The sequence below is a fragment of the Taudactylus pleione genome, unplaced genomic scaffold (assembly GCF_031769625.1).
Source record: "Taudactylus pleione unplaced genomic scaffold, aTauple2 ptg000479l, whole genome shotgun sequence".
Lineage (NCBI taxonomy): Eukaryota > Metazoa > Chordata > Amphibia > Anura > Myobatrachidae > Taudactylus > Taudactylus pleione.
Window position 1 is genome coordinate 4,118,482 of NW_028284881.1, and position 17,548 is coordinate 4,136,029.

General features: G+C 43.9%; 1 protein-coding gene across 4 annotated transcripts in view; it reads left to right on the top strand.

Annotated features, from left to right (window-relative positions):
* Window positions 1–305: 305 nt before the first annotated feature.
* The window catches only part of KDM2B (lysine demethylase 2B), a 185,638-nt gene continuing 168,395 nt past the window's right edge, over window positions 306–17,548 (top strand). Inside the window, exons 1-4 of one of the 4 annotated variants that reach the window (XM_088449175.1) lie at window positions 306–425; window positions 1,405–1,549; window positions 4,715–4,793; window positions 6,783–6,829. In XM_088449175.1, the coding sequence (XP_088305301.1) occupies window positions 384–425; window positions 1,405–1,549; window positions 4,715–4,793; window positions 6,783–6,829 (313 nt within the window). In that variant the 5' untranslated portion in view covers window positions 306–383. Of the gene's footprint in view, window positions 426–482; window positions 625–977; window positions 1,026–1,404; window positions 1,550–4,714; window positions 4,794–6,782; window positions 6,830–17,548 lie in introns of those variants that run through there. The other 3 variants (XM_088449174.1, XM_088449176.1, XM_088449177.1) reach the window with 3 other exon arrangements.

Genomic DNA, 17,548 nt, shown 5'->3' on the forward strand with positions numbered 1-17,548 from the left:
AATATGAGAGGCTCCCGAGTGTCAGGAAATGTCTGATTCACTCTTACCAGCAACAGCCCACGCGTGTTCGCAGCAAAGTTCTAAGTCATGTGGCCCCTGATGCGCTTGGAAACCTTGTTACCTTCCATACAGCATGACGTCAGCGACCCCACTACTAGCACCAGCAATGCTCCCAGGCTGCACTTTGTAGCGCGGACCAGGAGGTTGTTACTCGGGCGTTAACTTTGTTTTATTATTCTTTTTGTGTTGCTGCCTCGCACACGGAGCTGCTGCCTATCCCCTCACAGCACAATGCAAAGCAGCAGACGACCGGGTCTGTAACTGAGGAGCCCTCCTCTGCAGCAACCACTCTTTACCACACAACTACCTCCCTTCACCAAATCATGGAGGCAAAGAAAGCATCTGGAAGAAGAAGAAGAAGATTGGTGTGTAGCTGTCCGTGGATCTATTGTAGTAGATCAGATGAGTGTGTCTGGGGGTGGGCTAGCAGCAGACAAGGGGGAGGTGGAATTGGGAAGGGTATATGTCAGTTAACCAGTGGTGAGAGCTGTGCAGCTGGTGTGGGGGGACATGCAGGAAGACTGTGCCACAGTGTTTCCTTTGTACAGATGGCACATGCTGGAGGTAAGGGGGCATACGGGGGGCTCCCCGGAGTGGGATCGGCTGGCTCATGGAGTGGCTTTGTTATTGTTTTGCTGCTCATGTGAACGTGCAGCTCCCTGTGTCCCTGCTGGCTGCAGCCTGAGCCACAACTTCCTCTGTGGGAGGAGGAAACACGCTTCTAGCATCATCATGGCCCTGACTGCCTGGGAGAGATACACAGGCCCAGAGCACAGCATAAATCTATTCCAGCCCCCCAGGGACAGCATCGGTAACAGTGACACCCCCTGGGTAGTGTGATCACACAGTGCACCGTGTCTTACAGCAGCACATATCCTGCCCACTCCGCCCCCTGTTCAGTGTTTACATACAAGTCGGCACATGGCTTATACATGTCCGGCCTGAGGGGGCATGACCCTGTGCAGGTGAGCCTGGGTGCCCGGCCTCTTCTACTGGCATCGCCCATTGTCGTTGCTCTCACAGGAACATCCTGTCACTATACTGATTCCAGTAACTTTCCAGTTAGGGCAAACAGGACTCCAGCTGACTTTATGGGTTAGCACTTTGCCATTGGGATGTGTCCATAACTGGGTCATTGGGATCACCACACTACATTGGGAATTACTTTGGGAGCAGTGTGTGTCTTACCTGTATGTGTGTTACTATGGTACACCTGCACACACACAGTTCTGGGCTTGGGCTGTTGGATGAGAATTGACCGGCTGGTTCGGGACAGGGGCGCGGGAGGAGATGGTGACTAGCCGGCCAAAGCTCACTCCTGCCCTGTGTGCTGCTCTCCCGTAGCGTGCCATTGGACGGACTCGTTACGCTGAAGACGAAGACGTGTCGGACATGGAGGAGATGGTCAGCATCCGCAGCTTCAGCCTGGAGCAGAAGGTCAGCAGCAACAGCTACCGAGGGGACTACGTGCAGTACATGGAGGGCAAAGGTAGCTGCTGTAGTGGTTACCGCGGTGTGAGTGGCTGAGTGCTGCTGACGGGTGTTGGGGTGAGTGGCGGAGTGCTGGTGTCGGGATGAGTGCGGGTGCCTACACGTGCCTCTCTGTACCGGGTTTGAATTTCCCGCCGGGGTCCCTGGTTGCCGTGACGATCCCGAGCAGCGCAGGCTCAGTGCAGGACCCCCGGCACCGAGTATTTTATTTTGAGGCGAGGACCAGCGCTTAGATTGCTGTATTATATGTCCAAGCCTGGAAATAGTGACTGTTATTGCGGTAGACTAGATGGAGTGGGTGTGACGGAGTGTTGGCCATGTATGGTAGCAAGTACGGAGAGCTGGGTGTTGGTGTACAGTTCAAAAAAGTATTATGTAAAAATAAACAAAAAACCCTGATGGCCGCTGTAGTGTCTGTTATATGTAGAAAATATTATATTGTCATTTCTAGCATTTAGGAGAAGAGATGGGGCAATCTCCTTGTGTACACCACATTTAGGGGCCTAATCATCTACCTTAATTATGGTTCCAACTCAGTCAGCTGTGGAATTGGACACCAATGAACAAAAGCAATTCATTATCAGAAAAGCAGCTGTCCTATGAGCCCTCCTACTACAGGCTGAGTCTCCCATATCCAAATATTCCGAAATACGGAATCATTTTGGCATGACTGAGATAATGATATTTTTGATGGTACAATGTACACAAATTATTAAAAAATATTATATAAAATTACCTTCAGGCCAGTGGCGTATCTATAATGGGTGCAGTGTCCAGGGGGGCCCCGCACCGCGCACACTGCACCCATATTATTTTAGACTTGCCTGTCCCTGGTCCAATGTCGGGTGTCTGCGCTGCTCAGAACACCGGAAAATGGCCACCGTGGCCATTTTTCCGGTTGTCTGCGCATGCGCAGTAGACTCCGGGCACTAGTGTGTGCCCGGAGTCTACTGCGCATGCGGAGAACGCCAGAAATTTGTCCGGATGCGCAGTAGACTCTGGGCACACTCTAGTGCCCGAGGGGTCTACTAATTCTCCGGTGGCTGGCTAGCCGCGTCAGCCGGTTGCCGGCCACCGGGGAGAGAGGAGAGGGCCCTGCACGAGGAGTGCACACGGGCCCCCTCCTCTCTTAAGACTCCCCTGCTTCAGGCTGTGTGTGTATAGGGTGTATATGAAACATAACTGAATTTCATGTATGTACACAAACTTTGTTTGAACCACAAAATTATTGAATATATTGTATAAAATGACCCGCAGGCTGTGTGTATATTTGGGTCCGATTCCCAAGATATTTCATTATGATATGCAATTATTCCAAAATACTGAATATTCCATTATCCAGAATACCCCTGGGTCCCAAGCATTTTGGATATGGGAGACTCAATCTGTACTGTTTTCATTGCTAACTAGTAACTGTGTAAGATTTACACTATCAGTGTTACTGCTCATGCATGAGTTTAGTTCCCTCATGCGCATAGCAAGGACCAGAAGGATCCAAATGGATCCCTGTTTGCAGCCCAATAATAAAGAGTGGGGATAATGCCATCTGAAGAGCTGGCGTTAGTTCATTCAGTCAAGCATTAAATTTACCAGAGGCACTAATGGTGAGTGGTAAAAAATGTGGAAACTTCTGTTTCTGCATGTATAATCAACCTGTTCACCTTTTGTAAACGGGCCCCCTATAGAGTATATTTTGTATAAATCTGGTGCAGCTGGCTTCCTTCCAATTCGTTGCTTCCAAGGTTGTTTATGTTCCTATGGAATGTCGGTTAGTCAAAACTTTTATCTACTGGTACCAACAATTTCTTTTAATAGGTATAATTCGATTAGCTGAGGAACTTCTGGGCTTTTTGCCCTTCGGGTTAAGTTCCCGGAGCTATTCGATTATATCCTGTAGTAAACCTCATATCCCACGGTAAGCCCTGTGGCTAACTTGTGTTAAGGCGCAGATTCTGGGTTAAGTTTCTGGAGCTATACAATTACTGTGGGTGATCCAACTCGGCGCAATGGTAAATAGCCCCGAGAAGAAGTTCCCGGAGCTATTCAGTTGACCGCGATGTTAAGTCAGACTACAGGATTTTTGCTTGCACCCTCCGGAGCGAGCCAAAATTCTACTTAAGTGCCAGCCGCAATGCTGTTCTCCGGCTTAGCGCAGCGCAAACAGCCTCAATGCTGCCACTTTTGTCAAAGAATGCCGGTTACCGCGACTAAACACACAGCTGAAGGTGCAGCAACCGGCATTCTCCGACTTAAGTGGTTCTAGTCGGACTAAACAGAGCGGTCAATTGAATAGCTCCAGGAACTGCTTACCGGGGCTATTCAACATCGCTTTAAATTGAATCTCCCCCACTGTGTGCAGTAAGCCTGTGACTAGCCCCGATGGTGTTCTTAACGCTCCTGAGGTGCGAAGAACAATCTGTGTAAAGTGCACCCTTGGTGCTTACCGTAGGCAAAGCTCCAGGCTATTAACCTGGTAGCTAAAAGTCTGTGGTAAGTTCTGCGGTTAATTGAATTCCCACATAAAGTCTATTTCAAATAGTTGAAAAATTCCAATAAGCACTCAGGAGAATTGCCCCAATTGATTGCTGATATATTGGCTCCTTAAAGGAGGAAACCGTTATTTAGCATAATATAATCAGGCTGCTATAACCTTGAATATTAAGATATAGATTTCTGTTGAAATTTATAGCGCTGTACGAAGATGATGAAGTAAGTTTGTGGATGGTTGAGGTACTCCCTTAAAAGGATGGGGTGGGGCCGGCATAATGCTCCCAATTACTTAATATACTCATAGAAAAAAAGATCACATGTATTTTGAGCTTCAATTTGGTTTCATGGTTTTGATATGGATTGTTCATGTTCCCAGAAATCTCTTGCTTTCATTGCTGGGTATCTTTTGGCTGTTGTCCACTTGTCATCTGTAGATTGTAGTTGTATAATTACTACAGAATGATTCAGTCTAAAACTTATCTATTACATTGTTTGTGTGTGTGATGTGCTGGAAAATATGTGTACAGTAATAGTATTCTTTAAAATTAGAGCGATATATCCAACTTTATACAGCTATTTTCCTCTTCTGTCGTCAGAGCCAGATATGGAGCTGTATAGGGCTCATTGTACAGTAAAACTAAATTTGACATTATGTCTTAATAACTCTCTGCAGACTTTACATATGAATATGTACAAAGAGAAGCTCTCCGAGTCCCCCTTATTTTCCACACAAAGGAAGGATTGGGTATAAAGTAAGTACAAGCATTCCTTTTTGTATAATCTGTCCTATTGCTGGCCACATCCATGGATGGTTTATTTCTTGAATATTTCTTTAGGATTTCAGACTTACACAAAAGTTTACAATAGAAATGTCCGTAAATGCCAATAGGACCACAAAGGGTAACCTAATTCAACCAGAAAATTATGTAGAGTGAATTAGCCATTGAATGAACATTTTCAGGTTTAATACAGTAATCTTAAATTTTAGTGCATACAATCTAATGGTGGGTACACATTAGACAATATGTCGCCCGCCGACATATCGTGCACATTGGTAAATATAATTGTGTAGCCACTATGTCTGTCCTTATGCACTCCCGTGGGGTCGTTCATCGCATCGAGAGATTTGCAGTACATACTGTCAGTTTGATGAACGACCCCATGCATATGGATGCGGAAGGTGAACTACATTTTGTATGGTCGTTCTCCAGATTCTGCGCTGTGTAAGGACCACACAATATTTCATCCGTCGGCTGGGTCGTATGTCGCATTGTGGGGCATCTGATGTGTACCCACCTTTTGGTTTAAATCTATTGACTAGGTATTACTGATGTAAGTAATTTTTTTTCATTTACTGGACATGTCTGTTTATTTGCTAACATTGTACCTTCATTCACTGGTAATCTCTACACCTCTCCTGTTTTTGATTGTAAACTTCTAACTATTCCTTCAGACTTTAAACCAAAAATTAATTTTAAAAGTATACATGGTAATAATGATGGGATATATATTATATTTCCAGTTATTTATGTAGTGCATACATATTCTGCACTGCTGTACAGAGTATATTTGGCCATTCACATCAGTCCCTGCCTCAGTGGTGCTTACACTCTATGGGCCTGATTCAGACCCTGTCGTGAGTGCTCGCAACCGGAGCCGGCTCCGTAGTGCGCATGCGCGAGACCCGGCTAGCGATGGGCACTCCGTCTCTCCGGGTCTCGCACCAAAGAGGGCGAGCTGTCGATGTTGAGTGACAGCCCGCCCCGTTTGGTGGGCGGGCAGGGGCTGGCTGCCCAAACTGAGGCGTTCCCGTGAGAACGCCTGCCGTTTGGGGGCGGCCCCACTGACATAACAAGTGATGTCAGTGGAGAGCTTCCGGCTCTGTTAGAGCCGAAAGCTCTCTGGGGCTTGCGATGAACGAGACCCTACCACAAGGGTTTCATCGCAAGCCCGATGGTCGCAATGGTCTTGACCATCGCGACCATCATCATGGCCGCTCGCTATAGCTGTGGGTGGTCACCCACAGCTATGTGAGCGGCCAAGAGGCCGCTCCAAAAAAAGAAAAGAGCCCGGCCTTGATTCAGAGCGAGTGGCTCTGAATCAGGCCCTATATTCCCTGCCACATGCTCACACACATACTAAGGTTAATTTTCTTGGAGGCCAATTAATCTACCAGTATATTTTGAGTGTAGGAGGAAACCCACACAAGCACAGAGAGACCATACAAACTCCACACAGTTAGGGACGTGGTGGGAATCGAACCTATGACCTCAGTGCTGTGAGGCAGTAATGCTAACCATTACACAGTCTGTGCTGCAAATGTCTCAAAATAGTTTTTATGTTGTATCTTCTACATACACCATCCCCTTAAATATGAGAATCCCTTAACCTTAACTATTACATGCAGACTCACACATAGGGGTTGATTCAATTAGCTATGAAGGGGACGAGTTGCCATTGCAGTGGAAGCAATGGCACCTCATCTCGCCCCCTAGTGGTCTGATATTGCCCCAGACTCCCTGAGTTTTGTACTCAGCCCTATGGAGCTGCTGTAAGTGTGGCATGTGGTCGCATAGACTCACTGGATGAGTCTAATTGAATCGACCCCGGTGTGTCTGTCTGTTTTCTCTTTCTCTCTCTTTGAAATGTTGGCAATTAACATTGTTGTTTTACCTCTGAGTGCCGCCTTCAATGTAAATCCATCCATCATATAAAATATTTTCTTTCTGTATCTATTGTAGAATGCCCGAACAAGATTTCACTGTTCGAGATGTGAAACTACTAGTTGGTAAGTGGTTTATGTTTCAGAATGTGTGCCCATAATGCAGTGTTCTTAGGCTAGGACTGCTCTGACTCATCCCAATAACTGTGCCACGTTAGCTGATATTGGGGATGTTACTGGGAGTATCATTGTTGCACAGGATACTCTGCGTGAACATTGATCATCCGAGTAACCTTCCGGTTACTCAGGATAAGCTTGTGTTTACGCGCTGCAGAAGCCAGTGAACCTGTGTACTAGGATGGAGGCCTTGGCTTAAGCATGCCCAGAAAACGGGGCCACATGCCTCATTTTCTGGGACTCTCACTCTGCCCCCCAAATAACCGCAGCCTCTCAGTCAGCTTTTGGGATCTGGCAACTGCGAGTGAGCAACAGGAGAACTGCACATGCGCAGTACAGACCCTGTGCATGCGCAGATCTTCAAACTTCAATCTTCAAATCATCAGGTTTGCGTACAACTCGTCAGACCCCATTTGGCTTGTCGGTCGGGGCTAAGAAGGACTCCGCAGTCATGGTACATATCAGTACAAAGTTAGAGGTAGATGGACTGTTATCAAAAAAAATATCAGTGTGTCCCCCTATCTGGAGGCAAATCTGGTGATGCCATGATGGCCTTACCAGGTTTCTCTAGCAATACCAGTGCCTCATATTGATCTCTTTAGCTACTCTTTTATGTTCTGGTGTTTAAGGGCAGAGAGTGGCTAAATAGATGTAAGCCTTGCCATAATGCAGCCTAATCTATGTTGTGATTGATGACACAGTTGCTTTGAATTGCTTTTGTTTACTTATTACTGTAGTTTGTTTAGATTAGCAAATTAATCTATTATAGGGTGTGATTCAATTAGCACCAATGGCCGTGAGGTGCCAGCATTCTGACCGTATTCCGGTACTTCATGACATCCAACATCAGACTTTTTTCCATGCATTCCATAAAGTTACGCAGGAAAATCTGCCATTTTGGGCTGCCATATTAAGCAGTGATGTGCACAGTAACTCATCACAACCACTCATCGACAGGAATTTATCATGGCCTCAAGGGTGACCTTGCCATATTTCAGTTTCATGTTATTTCTCTTCATATGTTTTGTACATAGTTATGGTCTGAACTATACATAGTAGCTGGAAGTTTTGTAGGATTGTCCATAGTGGGAGTATAGCAAAAAAGTCAAAGTAACTGCACCTTGGCAAAACCATGTTGCACTGTGGGTGGGGCAGATGTAAAATGCGCAGATTGATCTGGATTTGAAAGGGGCATGTCCAAACTAATATCTAAATTGCAATCTAAATTTAAATCTACCCAGCATTTGTTGGCTACATGCTGAAGCAGCTGTAATTACCCTGCCTGCAAAACTAATATATTTGCACCGCCTTGGTTAGTTAAACATATATAGATTCTCCCTCTTTTTGCTTTGCTCCCACCGCAGAAGAGCCCCAGTGTGTGTGTATGCTAGATTTGCACAGTCTTGGATCTGGCATGGCAAAGTAGTCTGTTGGTGTCAACAAGACTTATCATTGTAAAGGTACACTAACACTTTAGTTTTATTTTCCGATGACCTTTTAATTTTACGTTATGTGAAAGTATCTATTATTATACACATTTATCTACGGATCCATTTATTCTTGTGTGTTCTTTTTTTTTTCTTTGTAAGATCTGTTTTAAACCAGCTACACATCAGAGTGATGTGTAGCCGGACCATCCGACGGGCGACTGGACCCTGCATCGGCAAGTGCATACACTTGCAGGGGGCGACGGCGCGATGTAGGATGCCATGGTAACATGGAACCGTACACGATATCTTCTTATTGACAGTGCTGGGAAACGACAAATCGGCCCGATATTGTTTGTGTGTACCCAGCTTTAGCAACAGCTATAGATTTGTCCCATGCCTTCTTTCTTTCATTTAAAAAAAAAAAATCTTCCTATTTTGTAAAAATACTTTTTTCTCTTCAACTCCTTTCATAGTCTTCAGGGGCAGCTCAAATAGCGCTGATGGTTGCGAGGTGTCGGCGTATTAACGGTTTTCCTTTCTTAGCCACCAATATCACAGATTTCTCCTGGATTCCCATAAAGGTGTTTCTGTACTGTGTAGTTCCAAAGGATGAGCACAGCTGAACATTATTTACCACATATTTGGTTTAGCCAATACCTCTTCTGTAGTAAATGTTTATCTACAGTAAGGTTTCAGATTTCCCCTTTTTAATATAGATAACCTGTACATTTTACTCATATATACGTAGCAAAAGTGATTAAGCAGTCTGCAATTTCACCTTTACTGTGTTGTTTTTTTTTTTCCCTTTCATGTTTTAGGAAGTCTGTTTGTTTAGTCACTTTTGTACTAGCTAGAAGTGCTTATATCCATCTGATTCAGTAACAGAAAAGCAGCAACTATTTTTTGTTGCAAGCAATAATTCAGTTCAGTGAGATGACACGAACATATGGTAATTCGCAATTCTAAAAAAGAGCTAACAAATAATGTTAATTTTATCCACCGATCAGCCTTAAACGCAACTGCTTAATATGGTGTAGGACCCCTTGTGCCGTCAAAACATCTCTGACCTATCAAGGCATGGACTCTACAAGACCTCTGAGAGTGTCTTGTGGTGTCTGGCACCAAGACATTAGCAGCGGATCCTTTAAGTCCTATTAATTGTGAGCTTATTTCCAGCACATCCAACAGATTCTCGATTGGATTGAGATCTGGGGAATTTGGAGGCCAAGTCAACACCTTGAGCACTTTGTCATGTTCCTCAAACCATTCTTGAATAGTTTTTACAGTGTGGCAGGGTGCATTATCCTGCTGAAAGAGGCCACTGCCATAAGGGAATACCGTTGCCGTACAGTGTTTAAGTAGGTGGTACTTGTTCAAGTAACATTCACATGAATGCCAGGACCCAAGGTTTCCCAGCAGAACATTGAACAGAGCATTACACTATCTCCGCTAGCTTGCTTTCTTCCCATAGTGCATCCTAGTTCCATCTCTTCCCCATGTAAATGACGCACATACACCCGGCCATCCACTTGATGTAAAAAAAAATGTGATTCATCATATCAGGCCACTTTCTTCCATGGTTCACTTCTGACACTCATGTGCACATTGTAGACGCTTACGGCGGTGGGCAGGGGTCAGCATGGGCACTCTGACTGCAGCCCCATATGCAGCAAACTGCCACCTTCTTCCATTGCTCCATGGTGCATTTTTGATGCTTATGTGCCCATAGTAGTTACTCTAACCAGTTTATGGCTACTCAGTCCCATATGTAGCAAGTTGCAATGCACTGTGGGTACTGACACTTTTCTATCGTAGCCAGCATTAGCTTTTGTTTAGCAATTTATGCTGACGATCTAGCTTTTGTTCCCCCCGGCGTATCAGTGAGCCTTAGATGCCCATGACCCTGTCAATGGATCAATTTTTTCCTTCCTTGGACCACATCTGGTAGGTACTAACCACTGCGTACCGGGAACACCCCACAAGACCTGCCATTTTGGAGATGCTCTGACCCAGTCATCTAGCCATCACAATTTGGCTCTTGGATCCTTACAGGTGCCCATTTTTGCTGCTTCCAACACATGAACTTCAAGAACTAAGGGCCTGATTACGCATGCAGTCTCGCTGTGAAAATATGCTAATGTCTGAAGCACAACAGCAGGACGCCCACTTCCCCATACACACATCCGTAATACCTTGCAAGTCTGAAAAACATCGAGTACCATCGGAGCCTCACGCACACTTGCACCTTACTCAGAAATTGCTACCCTCAGCGCACGCAGTGAAAGTCCAAGCTGCGTATGGCATCGCAATGGCTAATTTCTGCACACACCTGTAATTGCTTTCAAACGCACTGGTGCGCCTGTGTTTCACCGACCACCCTCCTTCAACAACCCCAAATGGTTACTTTCTGTCAATCACTCGCGATCGTTCTGCGTAGTCATATTGACGCAACAATTGGCCTTCTGCGTGTGTAATCGCTGTTGCGATCAGTATTGAGTCAGGCCCTAAGTGTTAACTTGCTAATCTATCATACCCCTTGCAGGTACCATTGCAACTAGATAATCTTGTTCACTTTACCTGTCAGTGGTTTTAATGTTTTGGGTGATTGGTGTATAGATATGCAGTGGCTTGCAAATTTATTCAACCCTCTTAAAATCAACATATCTTTTGTTTGTAGTTTTCGGATATTATTTTGTAGCATTCCTTTGTATATCAAAATAATGCTGTCACTCACAAAATGATGGAGCTGCTAATTCACACAATTGTGTGCTCATTGGAAGACACACCATGCGGTCTATGCAACTGAGGTCTGAGCAGAAAGGCATGGCGAAGGGGAAGATTAAGCAGTAGAGATGGGGGGGAAACCAAAGTGATTCAGATGGGTGGAAAACAGTGGCATGGGGGGGGGCCAGAGTGGCATGGTTTGGGGGGACAGAGTGACGTGTATGGAGTGGCCCGGGAAGCAACAGCAGCAGCGCAGATGGGTAAAGACAGATTGGTGCGGATGAGAGAATACTGACTTACACAAATGGGAGAACACACAACAGTAGACTTTTTCTAGCGGGGAGCCCTTTCATCGGGCCCCCCCAGCCAAAGCATTCACCCTGACCTCTAGTCTGTCCAGGCCGGGGATCCCTGGGGAGCTGGGGACCCCCCCCCTCCAATAAAAGGGTCCCTCTCTCCAGGGCACCCCAGGCCTAGGTTGATATCCCGGGGCTATCCCCAGCTCCCCTGGGCGGTGGGTGCTGGGTTGGTTGTGTATAGTGTATTGTTGAAAAAATATTGTCAACTACGGGTACCAGTAAGCCTCCCCTACATGCTGGTACTTGGAGAACCACAAGTACCAGCGTGCAGGGCATAAGGGTCCACTGGCACCTGTAGTCCACCTGTAAAGAAAATATTAAAATAAAGACAATACACTTTAATATTGTAGTCATTTATTTTACTGTGTCTTCACCTGGGGGACGGTGGCCTTTAAGCTATTTTACGAGACCGCCGCTGCCACCCCTGGGCTTCTGAGTTTTCCCTTGGCGGGCACCAATCTGCCAGGGCTTTGGCGTCTTCTCCTGGCGGGCGCCAACCTGCCAGGGCTTCTGGCGTCTTCGCCTGGGGGGCGGCAGCCAATTAGCTCTTTTGCATGAACGCCGCCCACGGCATCTTCATTCTTCAGGTGCTCTTCATTGCTCCCTCCGAGCCGTCGAACTGCCATGCTGCCTCCTCGCACTGGCTTATATAAGCCAGCCGAGGGGGTGGAGCGATGACTATCACGGCCCGCGGCAGCCATCTTTGAATTTAAAAAATGACGCTGAGGCGCCATTTTTTTAAATGGGCTTCGCTGCCGAACTCTGCAGAGTGGCACGCAAGGACTGGATCCTCTCGGAACTAGGCCAAAGCCTGCTCCGCCGCCGCTGGGTCCCGCTGACTCCCTCACCGCCACTGATACCCGCGATGCTGATGAGTGCACCACCACCGGGTCCCTGCCGCTGCTACCGCCCGCTGCCATTGCCGGTTCCCAGCACCGCAAACGACAGCCATCTTTGTGCACCCAAGTGAAGCCACAGTGAGTACACCTGCTGAAGGAACCAACTAAGGCTGTGTAACAAGTTGAAACTTCCTATCTCTATAATGGCAGATTTGTGAGATAATAGTTTAAAAACTGTAACTTTCTAATTTACCTGAACCCCAAAAGCACCTACCCTGGAACAAGAGCTACCTAATAAAACAAACCCCAAGTCTAAACTTGCCCCCACCCTGAGTTATGCCTTTCCAAAAATGCCCCATAGAGAACAGCAGAAAAGTAATTCAGACTTTTTCTTCAGGATGTAGCATTGTTTGGTTTTTGCACTGTGATGCATCCTGAAGAAAAAGTGTCAAACAAAGGGAAAGGGAAAATTGGAAAAAACGTTGCACAGGCAGTTTAAATGGAGGTGTAAATATTTATGCCACTATTCCCAGAATAATTTATATCAATGTAAATATATATGAAATATCAGGTAGTGGTGGTGCTCACTAGAGTTAGGTACATAAGTAATTGAAAGAGGAAAAAGGAACTCTGTTTGGTGAGCACTCTAAGTTTTGGTAAATCTTATATAAAATAAAACATAACTTTTAATGTAGATAATTAAACTCACTGTTGTATAGAACACTCAAAATTTATATCACAAAAAATATCAAAAAATGTTTGTTATAAATCTAATACACTTGAAATCCTAGAAATCCTGTGTATTTTTATTAGACATATACAAAATATGTAAATATACACAATAATATTAGTAAATTTCAAACACCCTCCTATATATCAAAAAAGAGTGAAATATACAGACAATAAAAGACCATTAGAATCAAGTTTAAATAGCATATTTATGCAGACATCGGTTTATCCCCTAAAGCATATCATGAATACATCCTTGCTTAAATAGCATAATCATACAGGCATCAGTTAATCCCCTAGTATGCAGCATGAAAGTATCTTTAATTTTAGGTTTAGAAAAGTCCGGGCATAGGAACTGACAAACCTCATTCTACTTCTCCTCACTTGGACCACGGTCTATCTATGAGGAGTGAGAGATTACTGGAAAGGCAGGTTGCCCTTAGAAACAACAGTATAACCGCAGTGTTACTCAAGTGTTCATTTCTGCTGTTAGGGGTCTTGCTGTGTAGAATTGGACCCCTAATGAGAGAACTACTAACTTGAGGTAGCCGTCAGTTAATAGAGGGATAGAGAAGTGACAGCAAACATTAATTATAATAAAATATGATAATAATAAAGATCAATAATACTCAGCGCTATGTCTATCCTGAATGAAATTCTATCTCAGTGAAAGTTTTATTGTGCGGCTTGTTCAAAATTATTATAGTAAATGCTATAGGTAATGAGTGAAAGTGAAAAAATATTATATTGCAGTATTAGTGACATAACTTATGTGAATGGAATTTATTGCCTGTCTTCATCATTTACAATGTTAGAGCTGCATTTTCACTGAGATAGAATTTCATTCAGGATAGACATAGCGCTGAGTATTATTGATCTTTATTATTATTATCATATTTTCTTATAATTGACGTTTGCTGTCACTTCTCTATCCCTCTATTAACTGACGGCTACCTCAAGTTAGTAGTTCTCTCATTAGGGGTCCAATTCTACACAGTAAGACCCCTAACAGCAGAAATGAACACTTGAGTAACACTGCGGTTATACTGTTGTTTCTAAGGGCAACCTGCCTTTCCAGTAATCTCTCACTCCTCATAGATAGACCGTGGTCCAAGTGAGGAGAAGTAGAATGAGGTTTGTCAGTTCCTATGCCCGGACTTTTCTAAACCTAAATTAAAGATACTTTCATGCTATATACTAGGGGATTAACTGATGCCTGTATGATTATGCTATTTAAGCAAGGATGTATTCATGATATGCTTTAGGGGATAAACCGATGTCTGCATAAATATGCTATTTTAAGCTTGATTCTAATTGTCTTTTATTGTCTGTATATTTCGCTCTTTTTTGATATATAGGAGGGTGTTTGAAATTTACTAATATTATTGTGTATATTTACATATTTTGTATATGTCTAATAAAAATACACAGGATTTCTAGGATTTCAAGTGTATTAGATTTATAACAAACATTTTTTGATATTTTTTGTGATATAAATTTTGAGTGTTCTATACAACAGTGAGTCTAATTATATTAATTATCTACATTAAAAGTTATGTTTTATTTTATATAAGATTTACCAAAACTTAGAGTGCTCACCAAACAGAGTTCCTTTTTCCTCTTTTTTTAATTATCCTGAAGAAAAAGTCTGAATGACTTTGAAACATCGATGATGGTCACATTACCACTGTAATGTTTTGAATACAAACACTTCTGCTTTTGATGAATTGGAGTGCCGCCTTGTTCTTTCATTAAGAACTTTTTATGTGAGTGTTTGTGTACATATATAATGTATTTATTATAATATATTATGTATGTGCGTGACCTAGGGCATTTTGGAGGCCAGGACAATTTGAAAAATGGAGACCCCCCTATGTGTACCCGCGTTGCGAAAATTGGGCGTGGTCAAATGTAGCAAGGGGCGTGGCCACTGAAAACTGGGGCGTGTCAACATTACACACCTTTCTTGTCACTCTGGGAACATTTCTTACAATTCCATATGTACCTTTAATGCCCCGAGTAGTAGTGCCCCTCTTGCAATGCCCACTGTAGTAGTGCCCCTTATGCAATGTCCCCAGTAGTGGTCCCCCTTATGCAGGCCCCCAGTAATGCCCATTATACAGTTCCCCCAGTAGTGGTCCCTCTTATTCAAGCCCCCAGTAATGGTCCCCCTTATGCAGGCCCCCAGTAGTGCCCCCAGTAGTGGCCCCCTTTATGAAGGCCCCCAGTAGTAATCCCCACTGAGTTGCCCCTTATACAGTGCCTTCCGTAGTATAGACAGACACAGACAACACTGACTGTCTGACTCTCATTGGATGCTGAAACATACACATCGCAGCCGGGTAGTTTGAGTGTACTACCCAGCGCCGATGTATGTGTAACAGTGTAGTGCGGACTGCACTCACTGCGGTATGCACTACACTGACTGACTAGGGCGGGCCTGTAGCGTGGCCGGCGGTGCCTCCCCCCACGGCGCGGGCCCCGGCGGCCCTGCCCTAGTTACGCGTGTGTGTGTGTGTGTGTGTGTGTGTGTATATATATATATGTGTATATATATATATATATATATATATATATATACATATACACACACACACAGTCAGGTGCATAAATATTGGGACATTGACAGAATTTTCATATTTTGGCCTCTATTCACCACCACAATGGCTTTGAAATGAAACAAACAAGATGTGCTTTAACTGCAGACTTTCAGATTTAATATGAGGGTAATTACATCCAAATCAGGTGAACGGTGTAGGAATTACAACTGTTTCTATATGTGCCTCCCACTTTTTAAGGGGCCAAAAGTAATGGGACAAACTAAACAATCCTAAATCTAACTTTCACTTTTTAATACTTTGTTGCAAATTCTTTGCAGCAATTACAGCCTGAAGTCTGGAACGCGTAGACATCACCAGACGCTGGGTTTCATCCCTGGTGATGCTCTGCCAGGCCTCTACTGCAAATGTCTTCAGTTCCTGCTTGTTCTTGGGGCATTTTCCTTTCAGTTTTGTCTTCATCAAGTGAAATGCATGCTCAATCGGATTCAGGTCAGGGGATTGACTTGGCCATTGCATAACATTCCACTTTTTAGCCTTAAACTCTTTGGTTGCTTTTGCAGTATGCTTCGGGTCATTGTCCATCTGCACTGTGAAGCGCCGTCCAATGAGTTCTGAAGCATTTGACTGATTATGAGCATATAATATTGCCCGAAACACTTCAGAATTCATTCTGCTGCTTTTGTCAGCAGTCACATCATCAATAAATACAAGGGAACCAGTTCCATTGGCAGCCATACATGCCCACGCCATGACACTACCACCACCATGCTTCACTGATGAGGTGGTATGTTTTGGATCATGAGCAGTTCCTTTCCTTCTCCATACTCTTCTCTTCCCATCACGCTGGTACAAGTTGATATTTGTCTCATCTGTCCATAGGATGTTGTTCCAGAACTGTAATGGCTTTTTTAGATGTTGTTTGGCAAACTCTAATCTGGTCTTCCTGTTTTTGAGGCTCACCAATGGTTTGCATCTTGTGGTGAACCCTCTATATTCACTCTTGTGAAGTCTTCTCTTGATTGTTGACTTTGACACATATACACCTACCTCCTGGAGAGTGTTCCTGATTTGGCCAACTGTTGGGAAGGGTTTTTTCTTCACCGGAGGAAATAATTCTTCTGTCATCCACCACAGTTGTTTTCTGTGGTCTCCCTGGTCTTTTGGTGTTGCTGAGCTCTCCGGTGCGTTCTTTCTTTTTAAGAATGTTCCAAACAGTTGATTTGGCCACACCTAATGTTTTTGCTATCTTTCTGATGGGTTTGTTTTGATTTTTCAGCCTAATGATGGCTTGCTTCACTGATGGTGACAGCTCTTTGGATCTCATATTGAGAGTCGACAGCAACTGATTCCAAATGCAAATGTCACACCTAGAATCAACTCCAGACCTTTTACCTGCTTAATTGATAATGAAATAACGAGGGAATAGCCCACACCTGTCCATGAAATAGCTTTTGAGTTGATAGTCCCATTACTTTTGGCCCCTTAAAAAGTGGGAGGCACATATAGAAACCATTGTAATTCCTACACTGTTCACCTGATTTGGATGTAATTACCCTCAAATTAAATCTGAAAGTCTGCAGTTAAAGCACATCTTGTTTATTTCATTTCAAAGCGATTGTGGTGGTGAATAGGGGCCAAAATATGAAAATTCTGTCAATGTCCCAATATTTATGCACCTGTCTTTTTGTGTGTGTATATGTGTGTATATATATATATATATATAGTGTGTGTGTGTATATATATTATATATATATATATTTTTTATTTTTTTTTGATACCTCGCAGGTAGAGGCTAATTGAAAAGCATTTGTTAGAGTAATCTGTATAAATTTTGAAGTTCCACAACACCTGGTGTTGAATACTTCTGCAATAAACGTTTCAACTGCAGATAAATATTTGAGTTTGAAAATGTATTTTAAGAGCCTATTGGTTAGCATAAAATACTGCCTGGAACAATCCGTGTAACTTATAATACAGACAACTATGTTGACTCTTTGGGGGTTGAATACTTTTGCAAGCACAGTAT